At 45.0% G+C, this 22616-nt stretch overlaps 2 protein-coding genes across 2 annotated transcripts in view; both read right to left on the bottom strand.

Annotated features, from left to right (window-relative positions):
- Positions 1 to 2023, bottom strand: part of GOSR1 (golgi SNAP receptor complex member 1) — an 85178-nt gene extending 83155 nt beyond the window's left edge. Inside the window, exon 1 of the mRNA XM_072639878.1 lies at positions 1879 to 2023. Coding sequence (XP_072495979.1) covers positions 1879 to 1909 — 31 coding nt within the window. The 5' untranslated portion in view covers positions 1910 to 2023. The remainder of the gene's footprint in view (positions 1 to 1878) is intronic.
- A 5035-nt stretch (positions 2024 to 7058) lies between these two features.
- Positions 7059 to 22616, bottom strand: part of CPD (carboxypeptidase D) — a 73205-nt gene continuing 57647 nt past the window's right edge. The window contains exons 15-21 of the mRNA XM_072639872.1: positions 20710 to 20841; positions 17754 to 17849; positions 16177 to 16241; positions 14490 to 14621; positions 13624 to 13809; positions 12455 to 12554; positions 7059 to 11319 (exon numbers count right to left, since the gene is read on the bottom strand). Coding sequence (XP_072495973.1) covers positions 11093 to 11319; positions 12455 to 12554; positions 13624 to 13809; positions 14490 to 14621; positions 16177 to 16241; positions 17754 to 17849; positions 20710 to 20841 — 938 coding nt within the window. The 3' untranslated portion in view covers positions 7059 to 11092. The remainder of the gene's footprint in view (positions 11320 to 12454; positions 12555 to 13623; positions 13810 to 14489; positions 14622 to 16176; positions 16242 to 17753; positions 17850 to 20709; positions 20842 to 22616) is intronic.

Genomic DNA, 22616 nt, shown 5'->3' with positions numbered 1-22616 from the left:
ACTACCACGATGAGTAATGTGTTATCCAGATGTTAGGGTAAGAACAGAAGGAACCTCGCATATTGGATAGACCCCCCTCCACGGGGAGATATGCAGTAGAATCACTGAGAAGGTCTTGAATCCAGATCTTCATGACTCTAAGACTGTGTCCTTCTGCCTCACAGGCAGCAGTGTGGTACAGGGGAAAGAACACTGGGTCTGGAGTCAGGCCCTCAGTTCCAATCCTGGTTCTGCCATTTATTCCCTATGTAACCTTGGGAAGCCACACTAGGGATCTCAGTTTCAAAAATCACACATCTAGAACAGGGGTTCTTCATTTTTTTTTTTTTGGATCAAGGATTCCATCCTTCTCAGAGTCATAATTTTGAAAAAGTGTATAAAATAAAATAGAGTTACAAAGGAAGCAAGTTATACTGCCATACAATTATCAAAATATTTCTAAAGAAACAAGTTTCCTGACCCTAGGTAAAGAGACCCCAGTCATGAGCCAAAAGAGGCCTCCTAGTCCAACCACCTTACTTTACAGTTGAAAAATTGGTTCTGTCCAGTTATAAATCCATGAAAATTAATTTTCCACACTATACTGGTGTGAAAATATGCTTAGATGCACCCATTTCCCACAGATTCAGTGAAAAGCAACAGAAAAAAAATGAAGTAAAGGAAACCCATTCATCAAAGAATTCATCAAAGAATTAGGCAGATAAATGAATGAAAGAAAAGGTTTATGTTCCAAGCACTGGACAGGAAAACAAATACAAAGGTCCTAATTTTTTTTTTTTTGTCAATCTAAACGCTTTAAAATCAATGACTTGAGTCAGAGGCCCTGGATTCCAATTTTACCTCTGATGAGTTTTACCTTGGGCAAGCTATTTATGCTCCTCAGTTTTCTCATTTGCTAAACGAAAGGGCTGGCTGACATGGCCTCTGGGGTCCCTTCAGGACCCAGAGTCACTTAGCCCTTCTGGGCCTCAGTTTCTTTATCTGTAAAAATTCAGGGGTTTAGTTACTAGATGGCACCTGAGGACCCTTCCAGCTCTTTATATGTGGGATACTATACCACAAGGAGCTGTGAGATTTAAAACACACTTTTTAGATAACAGGGGTAGAAAAGGGTAGGAAAGTCAGAAAACAGCATCCACTAATTTTTGGATGGAAGGGGAAAGGGAGGAAGACAAGGAAGAAAGGGAAGGAGGAAAGAAGAGAGGAAGGGAGGGAGGAAAGAAGGAAAGAAGGAAGAGGGAAAGAAGGCAAGAGAGGAAGGGGGAGGAAGGGAGGGAGGAAAGAAGAAAAGGAGGAAAGAAAGAGAGGAAGGGAGAGAGGAAGGGAGAGAGGAAGGAAGGGAGGAAGGAAAGAAGGAAGGGAGGAAGGAAGGGAGGAAGGAAGGGAGGAAGGAAAGAAGGAGGGAGGAAGGAAAGGAGGGAGGGAGGAAAGAAGGAAGGGAGGGAGGAAGGAAGGAAGGAGGGAGGAAGGAAGGAAGGAGGGAGGAAGGATGGAAGGAGGGGAGGGAGGAAAAGAGGGAGGGGAGGGAGGAAAGAAGAGAGGGAGGAAGGAAGGAAGGAGGGAGGAAGGACGAAGCGCAGCCGGTTCCCGCCACAGTCCAGTCCCGTCCAGCCCCCCATTCCCCCCGCCCCGTCTCATCTCGTCCCGCCCCCATCCCCTCACCCCGGTCCGGCCGGCCCCGCCCCCAGCTTCCCCCGCCCCGCCCCCCCAGCTCCAGACTGAGGCCTCTCCCCCGCCCTCCCGGCGGGCCGGGCCCCCGCCCCCTCTTCCCCGGAGCCCAGGTTGTCCGGGCCGCCCGCTCTCCTCACGGCCGCCCCCGCCCTCCTCTCCCCTTCTGGGGGTCCCCTGGTCCCCCAGCCCCCGTCCTCACTCTCTCACCTTCCCAGTAGTTGCTGGTTCCTGCCGCCATCTCTGTTGTCCAACGTCAGCCGAGGCCGGGGAGCACTGGAGAGGAAGAGAGCCAGAGCGTCGCTTCCGCCGCACCACCTCGTCAGCTCAGCCCCGCACTTTCCCCCACGCAGGGGCCGATGGGATAGGCGAACCTCCGAAGGTGAAGGCATCGCCACCTCGCGGTGGAGTGGGGGAATGCATCCTGCGAACGGGGTCAGCCTTCGGACTGGTCTTTGCACTTTGGATCCAGCGAAGCCTGGGACTGTGTGTCCCACCCCCTGCTGTTCCCCACGCCTTTTCTTTCCCCGGAACCTCAAGTCCTTGCCACAGATGTAGTCACTGGTAGAAGGAGGGCTAGAATTGAAGTCAGGAAGCCCTGGTTTTGACTCCTTCCTTAATATCTGTGTGACCCTGGGCAAGTCACCTATCAGTGCCTCAGTTTCCTTACCTGTAAAAGGAGGGGATTAGACTCGATGTCTCTCCAGCTCTAAGTGGATGATTTCATAGAGCCCTACCCAACCTGACACTTGCTAGCTGTCCCAGCGCTCACTGCTTGTGACTAGGATGTTCCCTGCATTAAAAGAGACCCTTCCTCCCCAGGAGCCTCCAGCATCCAAGAAATCTCAGACCTGTTCCCTCACCCCTGCTCTCATGTTATTTTCTCAGGCTGCCCCCTTCCTCTTTTTTCCTTTGTAAAGCCTGTCAAGTCCTAGGGAGTTGTGTGGAGCATCTAGACATTAAGAGTTATCCAAAGATGTATAGCTAGTAAATCAATGAGGGTGTTGGACTTAATGATCCCCAAGGTCCCTTCCAGCTCTCAGTCCACAATCCTACATCCTAAGCATCCAAGGCAGGGATGTGGGTGAACCCCAACCCATTCCTCTTTGATACCTCAACATACATGAGTAACGGGCATAATCAAAGAATCCCTCCACCCCTATAAACACATTTTGATGATCCTGACCTCCAACTTCATCAACCACCTAAATTCCCAAGACCTTCATCTTCCTCCTATCCCCGCCATATGCAAGGATGGTCATGCCCTTACTCTATCTCCCTTAACTGTTGGCACATAGTAGGTATTTAATAAATGTTTGTTGAATGGTCCAGAACTCTGAAATTCCCTTGACCATAACTTATCCTGAATCTCTCTCCTTTCATCTTGTTTTTCATAAACCATTTCTTTATCTTCACAGCCAACCTCCTGTCTCTTTGCCTCCTCCATGCTCTTCCAATTTCTCATCCCTGTTCCCCCATCCTTTTCTCCTTTCACAGTGTTAACCCAATGATTGACTAGTCCAACCACACCCTATCAGTAACTTGAATTCTTTATCCCTTTGTCCTATCATTACCTTCCTTACCTGTCTTCACCATTTCTACTCTGTAGGGTAATCATGCTGACCTGTTCACTACAAATGTATCTTATCTGCATGAGCATCATTTCATTCATCCCTGATTGACGATTACTCCTCACTATTCCAAACCTTTTCTTTCCCCCTCTAACATTCTACACATCATCTCCTTTCTCATCCCTATCAGCAAAGGACCTTGGCTTAGAGGAACAGACCATAGAGCAAGCTTTGAGCTGAAGTAAGCTCCTTTGAATCATTTCCCTTGGGTCAGCCACATGTGCTGAATCAGGGTTTGAATGACTTGGCACTTTGGTATGACTCATTGGGCCACATGACCATGGCAAAAGGAAGAGTCATCCACTTAGACTCTACAGGGAGAGACGCCTTTCTTTTACCCTTGTCCTCTTCTTTCTGTTGCTAGAAAGTGTGGTGTGAAATGTTATCCCTCCATCTTCCTCTTCCTCCCTCTCCTCCCACCCTCTCTTCTCTTTCTCCTTTCCCTCTTCTTTTTCATCATCATCATCATCATGTTCTTCTTCTTCTTCTTCTTCTTCTTCTTCTTCCTCTCTCTCTCTCTCTCTCTCTCTTTGTCTTCTAGTGGGGGTGGAGGAAGAGAGCAGGGGAGGAACAGGATGGAAACACCTTTCTGCCAATAGCACTAACACTGGCAGACAAACATAGCATCTAGAGCCTGGGGTCCCAGGCTTTCTCTTTTATTTTGTGCTTCTAATAAGGAGATGACCAGCAATGGGAGCCCAAACTTACTGCCAGGAGATGTGAACCTTGAAGAAATCATTTAAGCAGTGCAAAGTCAAGGTGAAGACCAAGTACCCACTGGAGCCTCACTAAACATCCCATTATTAAAGCTTTCTCCTGGAAGAATGTAAGAGGCAGTTATAGATTACTCTATCATATGTTAAGTCTTTGTCAACGTGTACTTAGGAGTCATGTTTTAAGCATTCTTTTGTGTCGAAGAAACACATAGCTGTCCTATACTTGATTTTCTTCACACATCGAATATCTTTCTATGCCTTTTGGGGGACACTCGTGAGCTAAACCTAAGTTTTAAATGATCTCTCCCAGGGCTTCGGAGTCAGGGTAGCCTACCTAGACTGATCTACTGGTGACAGAAACACAATCCATCAAAAGGTTTATGTTGTTTCCCCCATCTGAGTCAGCTCCTTGAGAACAGGATCTGGTTTGGTTTTGGGAGGGTTTGGGGTTTTCTTTATATCCCTAGTGCTTAGTAATGCCTGGCACATAATAGGTACTTAATAAATGCTAGTTAACTCTGATTCTATCACCTCCATTTCCCCAAATATCTCTCCATCATCCTTCTCTGAGAGACGTCCCTTATAACAACATATAAAAAGAAAAAACAGCTCAGCAAAACTAATTAATTCATTGACCAAATCCTTCACTCTATGCCGTGTTTACATCTACAGATCCCCACATCTTTTAAGAGAGAGGATACATTCTCAAATCTCTTTGGGGGCTTTGCTTGATCATTCCATGGCATTAAAGTCTGTATTACCATCCCCTCAGATCGAACACCCTTAGGTTACACTGCTCATGAATATGTTACACCTTCTATGTGACCGTCAGAAATCCCCACCTTAGAAGTACCACCTTTGGTTTGCCCCCAGCTTTGTCCATTATTATGACTTCAAGCACTCATTGCTTTTGAGTCGTCTGGCTTTGCGCGTCTGGCTTTAAGGCCCCTAAAGTAGACGTTGCTTCTACTTAGCCTCTTTCACCAACATGTTATTGAAGCCATCCTAACTTCTCCTATTAAGAGAAGGACATCTTCTGTATCCCTTTTCACATGAAACTCTGGTAGGTTCCATTCCTATATCCTAACCTACCCACTTCCCAGCATCTGGCCCCTTCTCTAGTGCCTACATTAAGTGGAATTCGTGGAGATTCAACTAGCTTCAGATATAGGAAAATGAATGGAAAGATCCCAAAGTGGTTCTGTTAGCTGTAATGAGGCTTCATCTACACCAACAGTTCTTTAAAAAAAGGCTGTAATCCCAAGTAAACGGTCACTGAAACTTCACCATAGTACAGAAGTGAACTCAAGGTCGACACAGCTTTGGTAGACCCCTAACGAGGTGCAAGTGCTGGGCCCAGAGATGGACGGTGCCATTCAAGAACCAGCTTAAGCAAAAGCATATAGAGGGTGGGCCAGCCAACAAGGGACTGACCAACTCTTTTGGCAGCAATTTATAAGTGGCATGGAGGGATTGAGATTGGCATGTGGGATGCCACACAGATGAATTTAGGAACACTTGCAGCATTAAAATAAGCCTCTAATGGCCTATTTGAAATATGTGCTAAATGTAAGAATTTGCTGTTATTCAGTCATTTTTTAGTCACATCCAACTCTTTGTGATCCCATTTGGATTTTCTTGACAAAGCTACTGGAGTGGTTTGCTATTTCCTTCTCCAGCTTATTTTACAGATGAAGAAACTGAGGCAAATGGGGTTAATGGACCTGCCCAGGGTCATGCAGCTAGTACATGTCTGAGGCTAGATTTGAACTCAGGAAAATGAATTTTTCTGACTCCAGGCCCCACGTTATATCTGCTGCACCACATAGCTGCCCCAGATATGATTATGACAGCACGTAATTACAGCTTATATGATATTTAAAGTACCCCGTTCTCCCTTGATCTTTCCTTCCACTCCCAAGGTAACACTGCCACAGAACCTGACCCTCTAGATCTAAAAAGTGGATATACAACGGAAACCTACAGCATGTTTTATAAAGACCTGACAAAAAGGTCACACACACACACACACACACATATCACCCACTTTAAGGAACAAAGATCTGAACTTGGGAGTCCAAGCTAACTTGGGAGGGACCCTAGGGCCCATCTACTTCCATTTCCTCATTTTTCAGGTGAGGAAACTGAGGGCAAGGCAGGTGAAGTAATGTGGCCAAAGTCACAGGCAGTGTCAGAGGTGGGATTTGGACCGAAGTCTTCTGACTTCAGACTCAGGCTCTGCTGCTCCAGTATAGTCTGGGGGAAATGACTTCACTTTTCTGGGCCTCAGTTTGCTCATCTGTGAGATGGGAAGGTTGGGGCAGATACTCTAAACTCTCTTGCAGCAAGCAAAAAAAAACCAAACCCAACACCAAACTTGTCAGTAAAGACAAGTTCTCAAAGATGTAACCAGCAAGAAAACTGTGAAAAGCATGAAAAAAAAATCAAGACAAACTGGACATGAACATTATGTGTGACAGAGGGAAAGAGGGAGAGAGAAGGGGGCGGGAAGAGAGAGAAGGAAGGAGAAATGGAGAGGGAGTGGGAAAGGGAGAGGTTGGAGAGGAAGAGGAAAAGGTTGAGGGAGGAGAATGATTTACCCCTTATCCTGGATGCAAGCCCCACTAACTCAGCTGCAGCACACATGGGCAGGCAAATCTGCTGCTTCAGTAAAATTAGGCTGGTGTATTTTAGAAAAGAACCTTGTCAGGGCTTTAAAATGACTGTTTTGTAGTCATGGTTCTAGTTGGGTTTTTTGGGGGGCAGAGTGTGGAGTGGACCACACCTGTGATTTCAGTGATATCTCCCAAGAGGAGACTTCTCCTCTCAGTGCATGTCTACACTTGCTGACTGGGGTTCTGAGAGTTTAAGTAAGCTGCCCAGGGTCAAAGACCTGCTTGTATATCAGGTAACATTTGAACCCAGGTCTTCCTGACCCCAAGTCAACCCCTTCTCCAGCCATACCACCTGTCTTTCATAATTATTGACCTTTGGCTTTTCTTATTGAAAGGATGATGAGACAAAACACAGAAAAAGACAGACATCATAAAATAACCTTTATGCAGGATTATTAGATCTGTTTACATGTTTAAAAAAAAGGACCTCGTTAACAGATTTAGATTTCACATAAATTACAGATTGGCTCTTTAAAAAAAATACTATCATTCAGTTCCATGTCAAGTCCTTTTGAATTTTTTTTTCTTTTTGAAGGCACAGTGCATGTTATGATGTACGCCCAAGCCTGAAGTGGTTGAGATGAGTGTGGATGTACTGGGCACCTTGGTAGCAACAGCTACAATAACAAGTTTGTTCTGCAAAAACCAAGCATGGCATCATTCTGGGGAAATGGGGCAGGTGGGAATTTAACTTGAGGTCAAGGAGAAAATAATACATTCATGCCAACCAGAAGGACTTTTGGGTGACCAGGAGGGAAGGTAAGAGGATGCACTTGCCTCATGCTGCTGACTTAAAAGTGTCAATCACACCTATTTACATAAAATGATTGGAACCCAATTGCTTCTAAATGTCTAGCAAGCTTCAAACTCTTATTTCTGCCAAGGTGGGAAACGGCCAAGCCAGCATTCTGAAAGTCGGGCAGTGGGCTAGTTATTGCTGGAGATGGGAAATGCATGTTGAGGGACAGGGTCCTGGGAACTAGAGGACCCCACCCATCCTCAGGCTGGCATCAATCAAAGACTCTAAGCACCAAATCAAAGAGATGCTTCAACTAAAAGAAACTGGAGGCCCAAAGATAAAAGGAGAGATTAATAAAATGGAAGTCACTATGAATAAAACAAAATCAAATTTCGGGTAAAGAACATTAACACAGAAAGAAGTTTCAGTTGCCTGGCTGATGCTGGTAGAATATGGGGTTTCAAGAGGATCTTTTATCATGTAGCAGGGTCAAACCTGGTGGTAGGAGTGCATTTCTGATGGGAAGAGAGAGGAAACCAGGGACCTTTAAAGCTGAGGCCAGCTATCCGAGCCAGCTCCTAACAGCCCTCCCTAGATCACCTGGGACTCTCTGATGGCAGCCCAGGAACACAGAAATTCAGGTAAGATCTTTTATTCATTTTTGTCAAGTCACAATCAACTTCATTTAATAAACCCCCTTTTGGCTGAGCACCCCCACCCCCCCACCCCCAGGTCAATATGCTCAACAGGCCACATGTTTCCCCTCTGGATAGATGAGGAGGTCCCAGGCAGAATTTCTTTCAACAGGAGCAACAAGCACCCCACATTTACCCTGGCACCGCTAACATTCTTCAGCAGAATTCAACAAGAGGGCGGCACCTTCCCTGAAATTAATCAGTCAGTCTACCTCACTGGACCAAAGAATCCAATAAAAGCATTTTTACACAAAAGTGGACAATTTCACTGTTACCTAGTAGGTCAAATTGCCTTTTATTAAGGAGCAGGGATACAAAACTGACTCGCCAGGCCTTGGGAGTCAAGGCACAAGTTGAATCTGGGCAGCATTTCTCAATACTGTATGCTTGTGGGTTTCCATGACTCCTTAGGAGACGAGAGGCTCCAGGATAAAGCACAGAGAGGACTAATTCCCTCCTCTCTGGCTCCAGGACACAGGCAGCTGGGCCTAATATGGCTAGTTTGGTTCCATAAACAGAGACATGGAAGAAGGCTAAGAACCCTTAGGGTTAGTAGTCCCATGTCCAGGGCACTCACAAGAATTGGGGACACAAGCTAGGGACACTGAGGTTCTAGAGCACAGTGGCATTTTTAGAAACTCCTCATTTTAAGACAGAATAGTTCTATTTTTGCTCCCTAACTCAAAACTAGAGCAGAATTTGGTTTTCCTTTAAAAAAAAAAATGATCCAAAGAACCCAAGGATTCCCTCTTCCCACGCCCCTATCCACACTCAACATGTCCCCAACAGCTGGTAGATGAAAGGGTAGGGTTGGACTATCTCGTTTTTGTCTTTCTATCCCCAGCACCTAGAATAGTTCCTAGTACATAGCAGGTGTCCCACACATTCTTGGTGAATTCAATTGAAAAACCAAATGTTTGAGTTCGAGGAAGAAGCCACCGTCTGACAGAAAGCATTGCTCTCAATGGGTGAAGACTGATGCATCTCTCCACTCGGGCCAATGGCATTTCCTTCCCACCTGCATGGTCCCAAGTGGAACCTGCCACTCAAGTTAAAATGATGCTTTAAGCTGAATCCAAGTTTTTTTGTTGATTACTTGATAAAGCACTTTGAAAATGTGCATGAAATGAGTCTAGTACCCAAAGAAATGTTAAATTATTATTAAAGGGGAAGGGATAAAGACCAGTAAACTTATAATAAGCATTCCTTTGGCACCCCATGAACTCCTCCTTCTTGAGAGGCCTCCAAGCCCAGGCCTACCAGAAGAACAACTTAATTCTGAACCAGCCCAATTTAAAAATGACCCTTCTCAGCTTCATTGGCACAATGGCAAATCCTACTTCACCAAGTCTCTGGATTTACTCTATACACACAAGCTATGCTGAATGTTACTGGCTGGACTGAATAATTCAGAGGAAGGGCTCTGGGATGGAGGACTGATAGATAGGTGGCTCAATACAATCAGAAGAGACAAGTTATTCTGAACCCTTGATCTGCAACTAGGCCATTAGGATACTGAAAGGTTATCTGATATTCTCATTATCCCATCACTGTAACTCACACTTTTGCCCAATTCCCTACTGTGATATTTGACATGATAAAATTCAAGCCATTCCTCCTGTCTTCCAAATAACCCAACTGACCAGCTGTGGAGAAAATAACTTCATCACTCAATAAGGCTTGCTTGATGGGTGACAGCCATATTTAAAGATCCCATCACCCAACTGGAACTGTATGAGTTAAATCAGAGAGAAGCTATCAAGGGAGCTGCTGGGATGAGCAGCTCACGTATCTGCAAGGGCCTGAGTCCGTGACATCAGCCACTCTCCACGAGGAGGAGCAATGTTCGGCAGCTCATAGCATGATGCCGTCAATGCTGCTTGGGCTGAAGAATAATAATAAGTGGGTAGGTGGGTGCTAAGGGTTTGAACAGGTTAAAAATGTGCAAAAGAGGGGCCCCTCCTCAACACTTCCAGATGCCATCCATAAGATGCCAGCCAGCAAATGGGCTGGACAGACCAGATGAAGCAACATGGCTAGCACAGATAGCAAAGGTCCCAGTTTAGGGAAACATTAACAAGCCACGCCTCCTCCCGGTGATGAGCCCAACTTCTGCAGACCACTGCAGCAGAGCACCTATGGATATGTTTTTAGCTAGGTTCAAGAGAGGCAAACTGAGTCATCCATTGTTAAACCTCCTCTTCCTCCTCCTCTCTCTTCTGAAAGCCTCATTAAGAACTTCTGGCTTCTCCCTGAAAACAGGAATATTCAGCTTTGTGAAATCTAATGAGAGAGGTAGTGAGATCCCATTTTGGAGTTTAGCATGACAGCTCCCAATTAGTTTTAGGATAGAGAGAGAAGCCCCAGAAAGCCTTTTCTTTTTTCTCTTAAAACTCAATTTAGCCTCCATTCCATGTAAATAATAAGAGGAAACTCCAGCTACTTTATAAACTAGAAGAAGAAAAAAATTCTCAGAAGGTTGAAAGAAACCCAGAACTTTAAAGCTTCATACCACTGATGCTGACAGCTATCCCTGCAGTCCTGTTTCAGGTGGAGGGAAGTGGGGAGCTTGTTAATAAGGGGTAGAAGCTAAAGCCAGTAGCAAATACCCGGAATGCAAAGGCAACATCTTCCAGTCAGCTCAAGACTGCCATTAAATGAGCCAGACAACTGGGTTTTGTTGGAAAAAAAAGGGAGGGAGAGCAGGGAGAAGTGTCTTGCCCCACCTCTGATGCATAAATAGAAAGAGATCAAAAAAAAAAAAAAAAAAAGATGAGAGTACATTGAAGGAGGACCAGATCTTCCGTACTCATGGAAGTTACACATTTTTTTTTAGCCAGTTCACTTTCCTAATAGCTTTCTGAAGATGTAGGACAGACGGTCTCCTGCCTGCCTGCACTAACATGGCATCTCCTGGAAGTGGGGAGCCCTCCTCTGGCTTGGGACATAGGTGGGGGAGACAGGCGGCTCAGTGTTTGCTGGAATACAATGTCTCCTCTTCTGTGTCTGTTTCATCCTGGAATTCGTGGCTTAAGAGGGACTTCTTGGAGCCCGTGGACATCAATCGAATCTCATCCTCATAGTCATCATGATGCTGCCGGAGCCGATGGAAACCGTCCTTGTGTCTGTTGGACTTGATGGAACAGACACACCAGATGATGCAGGCTGTCAACACCAGGGCTGACATAGTGGCACCTACCAAGGAGAAACAAAACACTGAAACGTCCTCTACAATCAAGCACTCTCAAGGCAGGTGGTGGGAGTAGGGGTGGTGTTGTCAGAGCGTTTCAGTTCAAAAGCTGACTCTTTCACTTAACTACCCATGTCACCTGGGGCAAATCACGCAACCTCCCTGAGCCTCAGTCTGCTCATCTGTAAAATGGCACTTGGCATATAAGGTCACCTTTCAAAATGAGTTTTCTAGTTCTTGTTCTGGACCAGCTGGAAGGGATTTTACCTAAATCAAGGGTTCTTGACCTTTTTGTGTCCTGGACCCTACCTTTGGCAGTCTAGGGAAGCCCAGGGACTCTTTCTCAGAAGTATGTTTTTAAACCCATACAATAAACAGGATTATAAATCAATTATAGGTCAATTACATTGAAATATAATTGTCGAAATATTTTGTTAAAAAAAAGGTCAGAGACTCCAGGTTAAGACCCCATCCCTAAAGATGCTATTCAAAGACTTCATGTAAGCCACTGAACTCTGATTATGGACCCAGTATTACAGTAGCAGGTCTCTGTCCTAAGGATGCTGGGTGGATGATAGCAATGGGGTCAACACAAGCACAGATCTAGACCTGTAAGGGGCCTCAGAGGTCAAGGAGCACAACCCCATCATTTTACAGGGGAGGAAACTAAGGGCCAGGAGCAAAGTGACTTGTCTAGGGTCACAAAGCCAATAAGTGTCTCCAGCATTCTATTCACTAATACTTTAGGGGGCAGAGGATCTGAGTTCAAATCCAGTCTCAGACACTTAATGGCTGTATGACCTTGGGCAAGTCACTTAAGCTCCTGTTTGCCTCAGTTTCCTCAATTATAAAACAAGGATAAAAATAGCACCTACCTCTCAGGATTGTTATGAGGATCAAATGAGACAAATGTAAAGAGCTTAGCACAATGCCTGGTGTAATAAGAGCTGTATAAATGCTTGTTCCCTCCCTCAGAAGGTCACTAAATCTTAAATCTAAAGATGAAATGAAACAAGAGAAAAGGAGCAAGGGGTGTCTGCTCCAGACTAAGGGCTCCTGCTCAGCCCACTGCATCAACAGCATGGAAGAAGACTGCGAGGAAGGGAGGCCGGCCACAGGTGCAAGAAGAAGTCTCTTTACCTGCTACGGTCACCACAAGCTCCCTGGGCAAGCCAAAGATCCGGTTGTCTGTGTCAAAGACGATGACCACTGAACTGGCTGCATCATGGTGCACGAAGACCTGGAAAAGCAAAGTTCAGGAAATCAGAAGAAGTCTGTTTATGACTGTAGAGGCAACAAGATGGAGATGGATCGTGGGTCCCACGATGGGGAAAATGGGAATAAATATGGAAGTGAAAGGGTGGGAAAGGGGCTCTTCTCTATCTCAGGTGCTACTGAGGCCTGCTCCATAAGGGCTGCCTTCTATCGCTTCTGGGTCTTGAAGATACCTATTTACTTGCATGTTGTCTTCCTCATTAAAGGGTAAGTTCCTGGGGGCTGGGGCTATGCATGCATCCCATGTAGATGCTTGGTGCATGTGACAGCTGACTGAATGATCATGGGTCAGATGGGATAGGCAGGCAGGGAAGTGTGGTAGGACAACAGCTAATAAGGTCCCTGCCACGGAAGATAGGACAATTGTTTTTGTCCCCCTAAAAAGTAATGAAACCATCCCAAGACTTAACTGGCCCAGGGAACAAAGACTCATATCACTGATGTAGCCCAAAGCATGGTACATGGGGGGTCCTCAGAGGAAAACATGCTTCTGATAGGCACCCCAGCAGAGTAAATAGGGAGGCAGGGGAGTTGCATCCAACTGAACCAATGGCCTATCACTGGCCAATATCTTTTCCACGGTCTAGCTCAGCAAATTCTCTCTTTATTAAATGCCAGGTGGCCCCTATGTCTCATCTCATTCTAATCCCAAGCCTGAACAGGAGACTGGCTTGAGGCAAAACAAGATGGCCTACGCACCACTGGGAGGCTCTTCCAAATTGACATGGTCACACATTCATATCAGTTGACATTTGAGAATATTAATGTAATAGAATCTATTCTTTTACCATAAAGGATAATGAATGTGAAGAATCTCTTTTAAAAACGAGGGGAAGACTTTTATGATGGAATTGAACTCAGAGGACCTGGATTTGAATCCCATTTTCTACCTTTATGACCTTGAGCAAGTCATTTCCCTTCTCTGGTCCACTTCTAGTTTCCTTATTTACAATATGTAGAGAGGGGGACTAGAAGCCCACCCTTCTACCTCTAACTCTAGGATTCCATGACTATATGTTACTCAAGTCTCTTACCTGGGAATGCTGCTGCTGATACCCATCAGCTATGGCATTGATGTTATGGAAGCCGGGGGCTAAAAGCACATGGAAATAGCCGCCCTCTTTCGTGTGCACCTTGATGCCTTCATTGAGAACAATGACTGCCTTAGACACTGGTTTTCCACTCTTGTCCTGGACAATTCCATGAACTCCCTTGTGAACCTGGACAGAGAAGCTGAGTCAGTGGTCTGCCATTTTGGTTTATTTTTGAAACTCAGGCCCCTTTTGCTAAAGGATTATTATCATGCAGCCAGAAAGGCTGAGCTTGAAGAATTCAGAACAATGTGGAAAGATCAACATGAATTGATTCAGAGTGAAGCAAACAGAACTAAGGATGACAAGAGAGACACCATGACAGTGTCAATGAGGAGATCGCTAAAAGGATCTCCAGATCAATGAACTTAAGAAAGAAAGGCCTTTGTTTGAAAATTTCATATGTTTCAGGGGAAAGAGCTTAAGGTAAATAATATCCTTGCTCTGAAATCTGCCCTTGTCTCCAGTGCTTCATGGGTTGAGGGATGGAGGTGGAGGACAAAGAAGAACCACTTCTCTCCTCCTGAGCAGAACTATCGATGGGTTTACAATCGATGGGGCTCTTCAGAGAGACTAAGTTTCAGGCTTAACACAAGAAAAATCTCCCTAACAATGACAGCAGCCTCCAAGTTGAATGGCCTGCCTGTGGAGAGGGTGGGCAAGTTAGGCCCCTCACCCAAAGATTCACTCACATCTCCAAGGAAAGGCTGGACAACCATGGAAAGGGAGTGTAATCCTGTCCAGGTGGCCAATAAACTGCCTGAGACGCCATGCTACCCATGGTGTCTATTTCAAGAGGAAAGTCTCACCTCCACCAGCATGCTGAGAAGGGATTTCTTGTTCTCTGCCCACAAGGTAGGGAGTTGTCCAGCACTGGGGAAATAACAGCAGCTGGTGTACACGGTGATCTCTGGACAGTGGCCATACGTGACACTGTAATCCTGGAAAAGAAAGTCAAGAAGCAAATATCAAAAAATAAGTCAGTAAGAATGATGTTTTTGTGATGGAAGATCCCATTGGGTAAGAAAAACAAGAAGATCTGTAAGACCTTTCTGGGAATATGAAGCATCCTTCATAAGTAGAAGCCTTCTCTGATAAGGGACATATTTTCAAGATACATAAGGAATGGATCCAAATTTATAAGAAAAGGAGCCATTCCCCAGTTGATAAATGGTTAAAGCACATGAGTAGGCAATTTTCTATGGAAGAAATGCAAGCTATGAACAACCTTATGAAAAATGTTCCAAGTCGCTACTAGAGAGATGTAAATTAAAACATATCTAAGGCTCTACCTCACACCCATCAAATTAGCAAAAATGGCCAAAAGAAAAAGAATGACCTATGTTGGCATACACTGGAGAGGCTGTAGCAAGGCAGGCATGCTGATGTCCTGTGGGTAGAGTTGTGAATCACTGGTCCAACCCAAAGCAAAAGATAAAAGACTCAAGTGTACAAAAATATTTACAGCAGCTCTTTCTGTAGTGGCAAAGAACTGGAAGCTAAAGGGGACGTCTATCATGTGGGGAAAGGCTGAATGAATTGTGGCCTATGATTTGTGATGGAATACTATTGTGCTGTAAGAAATAACCACAGGGATAGCTTCAGAAAAACCAGGGAAGACTTCCATGAACTGTTGGAGAGTGAAGTGAGCAGAACCAGGAGAAAAATTCAGACAAAAACAACAATGCAGTAAAGACAACCTTGAACGCCTTGAAAACTCTGATTAATGCAATGACAAAGTAAAATTCCAGAGAACTGGTAGGTAAAGCCTACTACCCACACCCTGGCAAGAAGTGCAGAATGGAACATCTATTTCTAGACACGGCCAATGGGGGAATTTGCTTTGATGAGGATGCATATTTGTTACAAACATTTTGTTTTTCTTATTTTTTAATGGGGGAGGGAGAAGAGGGAGAGAAAATAAATGTTGTAGATTCTTTTAAAAGTAAAACAACATAGGTCTGAGGCTTCAATGGATCTCACAGAGGTAGCCAAACAGCCACAGCAACACTGCTTGTAATGGTAAAATGCCAGGAACAAATCACGTGCCCAGTAATTGAGGGAATGGCCAAACATACTGGTATGTGATTGTAATAGATTACTGCATTACAAGAAAAAACTGGAAGGCTTTAGGAGAGAGAAGATGAAGACCCGGTCTCCAGGAAAGCCGATGCTGGACATATCCTGGCTGTGTGACTTGGGCAAAGCAATTAACCTTTCAGTTCCTAAGAGGCCCCCTAAGACTCTCAGGTGCCGACGTGAATCAGAAGTGGGAGCTCCCTCATTAGGAGTTTTGTAAACCAATGAGCCTGCTCTGTACCTCCAGCCACCCAAACGGTTTAAACTATCCAGGTAGGGCAGGAGGGGGTGGGTGATCTGTTGAGAAATCAGTTTTGAAATGAAATTTACTGGTTAAAGAGACAGAGGAACAAAGACAGGCACAAAGTCAGGGACAGAGAGAGAGGCAGAAAGGGAAAGGAGGGAGGGAGCAAGTACCTTCATGCTGCCCATGTGTCCATGCCATTCGGCTCCACGAATCACTCCTCCTGGAATGTTCTCATCTGTAAAAACATCCAGAAATATGAAGCCAAGATAAACTAAGCATCCCACACTGCTGAAGCCCTACACATAGTGATGGGGCACCCTGATGACACAGGTTGGCTCAGCTACTGGCTACCTACAATGTCACAATCAGAATCCCTGCTACTGGACTGAAGTTAATGGACAATGTGGTACAGGGGAAAAGGGACAAAATTTGGAGTCAGGCCCTGGGTTCAACTCCTGGCTCTCCAATTTCCTACATGTGTGAGACACTTTGAGTACTTCACTTCCCTCTTTGGGCCTCAGTTTGCTCATATGGAAAATGAAGGGATTTGGATGAGATGAGTGAGGTCCCCTCCAGCTTCAGATATAAGGACCCTATGACCCATCTGGGACCCAATTTCCTTTTTTTGTAAAATAACCTCTAAGCTCCCTATAACACCTAAGAATTCTATGATCCTAGAGCCATAACTGGTCATTTAGTCTGTTACCACATGCCCTTAAATTAACAAATTCAGGTGCCGTCAGGAATTAAAAGGGTTCGTAGGTACATGTTACTGCTAAGATGTATTCTCTTATGGATATTTATTTAATGCATTATATTTTAGCTACTATTTTACAATTTATAATTTACTTACATTTGCTTTATATATCATGATATAAATTTTAAATTTAACATATAATATGAATATACATTTAATGATGTAATATATTACACATTTTACGTTTTTATATACTTATATTTGCTAGTTATATTTTAGCTTACTAAAGCGTAGTAGTTTCTACTTACTAAAGGAAGCCGTGTATTGAATCTGTGTGTGCTCTAAATTCAGGTTATCCTGAGACAATGTTCCAGTTGTCCAACCCTAGTTGTAGCTCTGCCGATAACAGCTCAACCATCCAGTGGCAAAGGATACAGTCTGATGGTTACAGCCAGAGGATAGCTGATTGATAGGCAGCCTTGTATAATGAATACAGAGCCGGGACTGGCAACGAGGGAGATGTGGATTTGAATCCAGCTTTGGACATTTCCTGGCTACGTGACCCTGGTCAAGTGACTTAAGCTCAGTTTCCTCATCTGTAAAATTAGGGGACTGGAATCAAGGATTTCAAAAGTCCCTTCCAGCTTTACACCTATGACCTTTAATGCAGGAAGGCTGGAAGATATGGTACATTCATTTCCTCTATGCCTTCCTCCCAAAGGTAGGGACAACAAAAGGCGATTCCAGGCAGTCAAAAGAAGGGGTAAGATGCTAGCAGCCACTTATCAGTCAGCACAGCAGGGAGCACTTATCTCTCAAAGGAGAAATAGGACTAGACGCTCTCCAGGGCTGAGGCTCTGTATATTTATTTAGCCTTAGACCTCATCACCTGGTGAGTCCCTTTGTGGGCAGGTGGGGCAGAGAGATCCTTCTAGCTGACGCCCAAACGCCCCAGTGGAGTAATTATCCACATTATAAAGTTTTACAACATTATAAGAACCAAAAACCTCCCAAAGAGAGGGAGGGACGGCAACATCAACTGATACATACCTGATTTATTTGGGCAACTGGGCTGTCCCATGTGCATGGACGGGTGATTATTGGCATAGAGAGATGCCAAGTGCCTCAGAGTCTCTTTGTTTTCCACTATAAAATTAAAAGTTTCCAAGTCAGTGAAAGGAGAGATCCCTAAGGAAACAGCTTGGAATTTCCAATTTCCATCACTAGATAAGAAATGAACTGACTTCTCTACCTGAAATTAGAGTCTGTCTCATTACTCAGTTAGATAAATGTTGATTAAGCACTGCCTATATGCCAGATATAAAGCTAACCCCTTCAACCAGAGGCTGATGAGCTTATGTTCACCAGATCTAGCAAAGGACAACCTTTTCCCAGGACAAAGTGCTAATACTGGGTTCACATGTTGGTTGCCATATTAAATATGAAAGCTACTTTCCTATGGACAAAATACTAGAGGATGGGTGGTATGTAGGACTAGGAGTCACAAGGTCTAGGCCTACTCTTCTACTAGCTTGCTGGGTGACTTTGGGCAACTCAGCCTCTGGGCCCAGAATTTCACCATCAGTTGTAGGGTGGTCATGCAGAAAGGGACAGATAAACAGGAGATAATATTTTAAATTTCCATTCATTTCTGGATGGGAAGCAACATCTCCCTACAAACTCTACAGCCATAGCAGGCTAGCAGTCATGTTGGGGAACATTCAGATATCAAACTGCATAGAAAGAATTTTAGACAAAAAGTGAGCCCAGTACTAAGAGTAACCTGCCCTACCACACGTTGGCAAAGTCCTGGGGTAACCTGGAGTGCTGAAATGACAGAATTTTCTGGGGACCCAGGAAATTTAATGCCAGCTGTGCCACAGCAAGTGAGGGGCCAGGGTGGCAACACTTGACCTTTGTCTCAAGTGACCCTTGTCTACACGCACATCCTACAGGCTGGGATCACACCAGTAACAGCGGTTCAGACCAGTCTCTGACACTACCCATATGACCATGGGGAGGGCCTCTGAAGTCTCTTCAGCTACAATTCTATAAATCTCTGAACCTTTTGGTTCTAAAATGAGGGGGGTTGACCTCTGAAATGTCTTCGAGCTCTAAACCTAGGACTCAGTCTTGTGAACAGATCACCTCCCTTCCTCAACACGCATCCATTGTATCAGACTGAAAAATGAACTCAGCAAAACTGATCCACACACAGACCAGACCGGACAGTGTAAGCAGTGAAAAGTAGAGGACAGGACTGGGACTCAGGAAGACTTGAGTTCAAATATGACCTTAGACACTCACTAGCTGTGTGACCCTGGGCAAGCTACTTCATCCTGTCTGTCTCAGTTTCCTCTTTTGTCCTCCCTGTGCTGACAAGGATCAGATGCCATGCAAGCCTAATATTAACTAGTTAATATTAGCTAATATTAACTAGCACATCTTTGGGCAACCAATCAGCCAAGCTTGGCTGTGCTGTGCACAGAGCCAACACCATCAAATTCAATGGCAGTCGGCAGCAGTTTGAATCAGGAGCAGATCTAGAAGATAGAAGGGGCCTCACAGGGAGCACAGTGTGGTATTCGGAGAGGGAGTACAAGCATTACCTCCAATACAAAATGGCTGTGTGACCCTGGGCAAGTCACTTATCATCTCAGGGTTCTCTTTAAAACTAGATGCTGCAGAGAATGTACAAACCAACACTAGCAGAGAGAATTCTCTCATCTGGGAGTTCCTTATACTAATGAAATCACAAGTTCAGGGAAGAAAAAGCAGAGAGCACTAATTCACATAACTGTGATCCTTCTATGAGTTTAAAAGGATTTTAAAAGAGGTTGTTTATTAACCCAAAGTAATTTTTAATTAGTAGGTCTTTGGGTAGCATGAAGATCCTGTGAGACAGAGGGACCTCTTGCCTGGAAATGGAGGGTCTCCTGTTGGATATCAGAAATCAACCCCTCTCGTCTCTTCCAAGCTAACCCCCAAATGTTCTTCTGGGAGATTTTAACTCCTATAGACTCTCTCTCTTCCTACACAAGCCCCAGCCCAGATCTTGATGCTTTGCTGAGAGTTGGACACTCATTCCCAGCAGCAATGGCCTTCCTTCCCCCCTCACCTGGTTTCAGACCTGCCCTGAGGGTTTGGCTTCTGGAAGATGAGCTGGGATGCAAGGGGCTGCATCATTAGCACAGCTGATCCCTCCCCCAGGTGGCTAAGGAAGCTGTTTAGGTACTACTCAGGCTTCAGTCTGTTTCCTAGGCAGTAAAATTGTCAGCTCACTGATTGCCTGAATGACTTAAGAAGGGAAGAATGACTTTACCCACAAGGAATGCTACCTGTGATCCTCAACCTCATAAGTGCAGGGAGGTAGAAGTGGTTAAAAAGTGATCTGTGTACCTTAGTGGATCCACAGACCCAAAGGTAATTTGATCATGGACTGCACTGAGGGAAGCAGAGAGGACCTCCAGGAGTAAAAAGATGGTAATTCCTCTGTCCTCAACCCTGGTCAGACATTTGGAAGGCTCTGAACACATCTAAGGAGGTTAAGAAGAGCAGTGAGGGGGACTACCAGGAAAGAGAAGAGCTGTGAGATCAGGCCATATAAGATCAATGGAAAGAACTGGAGAAGAGAAGAAGGGGGGTGGGGAACATGGGAAAGGCTGTCACATGGAAGAAGCCCCAGAAGCTAAAAGCAGAAACTGTTGTTGGGAAGTTCTTCATAAGCATGTGCTTCCTATACCTTAGAGCTGGTCCAAGGTAGATGGGGCCACCCTGGTGGGCAGTGGGGCTTCTCTCGGCAGAGGCCCTCGAACAGGGGCTGGAAGGCCATGTGTCCAGAATTTTGTACAACATCAGCCGTGTTCTGGCACCAGTGAGACCAGAAGGCTCCTGAGGCCTCCAATCTCTGGCTTTGAACCTAACCCTGATTCAAACCACTGATGAAGGCCATGCTTGCCCTCCCCATTCCAATGAGATCATGCCCAAAGGGTGAAGATAGAGATACCTGTCTGCACTGGCTTGTCGTAGGGGTAGGTGACCAGCACAGAGCCCCCGTCCAGAGCCACAGACAGACTGAAGTCCTGTTTCTGGATCAAGTTCTCAATGATGGCTCTGGTCTCGGGCTGGGAGGCGTTGCCTGGAAGGGAAAAGGGTCAAGCGTGAGTTGCTCAGGTCTGCGCTAAATGGACATGTATTCATTCACTCACCAAGCACTTATTAAACACCTGCTATCTGCCAGGCTTCATGCTAGGCACTGAGGACATACACACAAAACTGAAGACAGACCCCGCCCTCACAGATCTTACCTCCATCAGGGAAAACAACATATATGCAAGTAAGCAAAAAGAGAAAACAAAGTAATTACAAAGAAATGGGGGGCACTAGCATCTGGGAGCAATCAGGAAAGGTCTTGTGCAGGGCGTGAGGTTGGAGCTAAGCCTCAAAGCAGGGCTTCTAAGAGGTGATAGTCAGGAGAGAGGACATGCCAGGCAGAGCGTAGAGTCAATGCAAAGACATGGAGGCGGGAGATGTTCCAGAGAACCCAGAAGGATAAGTACGGTTATTTGGCTAGAACATAAAAGAGTATTTGGGAGAAAAGGTCAAATGAGAGAATAGAAAACAAAGGGGGAGACAGGATAGGATGGAGGGCAATACAGTTAGTCTTATACAACATGACTATTATGGAAGTCTTTTGCAAAATGACACATAAATAGCCTGTACTGAATTGCTTGCCTTCTCAGTGGGGATGGGTGAGGAGGGAGGAAGGGAGAGAAGTTGGAATTCACAGTATTAGAAACGAATGTTGAGAATTGTTATTGCCTATAACTGGGAAATAAGAAATACCGATAATGGGGTATAGAAATCTATCTTGCCCTACAAGAAAATAGAGGAGATGGGGAAAAGGGAAGGGAGGGGTGTGATAGAAGGGAGGGCAGATTGGGCGGAGGGGTAATCAGAATGTATGGTGTTATGGGGTGGGGGGAGGGGAGAGATAGGGAGAAAAATTGGAACTCAAAATTTTGTGGAAATGAATGTTGAAATCTAAAAATAAGTGAAACAGTTAAAAAAATTTTTAAAAAGTATGCTAAGCCTGGAAAGGTGGGATGTTAACCAAGAGTGGTGACACATACCTGTAATTCCTGTTAATGGGGAGGCTAAGGAGGAGAGACTGATTGAATTAGGGAGTTCTGAGCTATAGGAGACTTGAGTGTTCAAGGCCAGCACCAAAGTGGAGAGCCTCTGGGAGCAGGGGGCCAGTCCAGGTGGTAAATGGGGCAAGTCAAAGAAAGCATCCATATCAATTAGCAGTGGGTAAAGAGGGAAGGAAGAGAGGGAGGAAAGAAAGGGAAGTTGGGGAGGAAAAGAAGGTAAGGTGGGGAGAAAAGAATGAGGAAGAGGGAAGGAGGAAAGGAAGGATGGAGAGAGGAAGGAAGAGAGAAATGAAAGGAAGGGAGGAAGGAGAAGAGGAAGGGGGAAAGGAAAGGAACAAAGGTAGAAAGGAAGGAGGAAGAATGAGACATATTTTTGGGGATGTGGCCAACGTGGGCCTTGGATTTGCTCAATCACACATGGAGGGCTTTGGTTTTTCTGCTTTCTCAATGAGAGGTGAGGGGACACAAGAGAGAGAGAAAGTGGATCATTGGAAAAAAATAATTAATCTGGGTTTAAATCCTGACTACCTTTGTGCTCTTAAGCAATTTGCTCCATCTCTCTGGGTTTTAGCTTCCTCAAATGTTAAACTGAAAAGGCTCAACTAGAATGGCCTAGAAGGTCTCTCTCATTTCTAAATGACATCTTAGGAACTTCTCAAAGCCTCAGTTTCCCCATCTGTAAAGTGAGAATAACACTGCCTGCAGTACCTCAAATGAGGTGATATGTTCACATATATTCAAAATTTTTAAAGTGCTGTAC

Source organism: Notamacropus eugenii, chromosome 2, assembly GCF_028372415.1.
Source record: "Notamacropus eugenii isolate mMacEug1 chromosome 2, mMacEug1.pri_v2, whole genome shotgun sequence".
Classification (NCBI taxonomy): domain Eukaryota; kingdom Metazoa; phylum Chordata; class Mammalia; order Diprotodontia; family Macropodidae; genus Notamacropus; species Notamacropus eugenii.
This window is presented reverse-complemented; position numbering and strand designations above follow the sequence as displayed.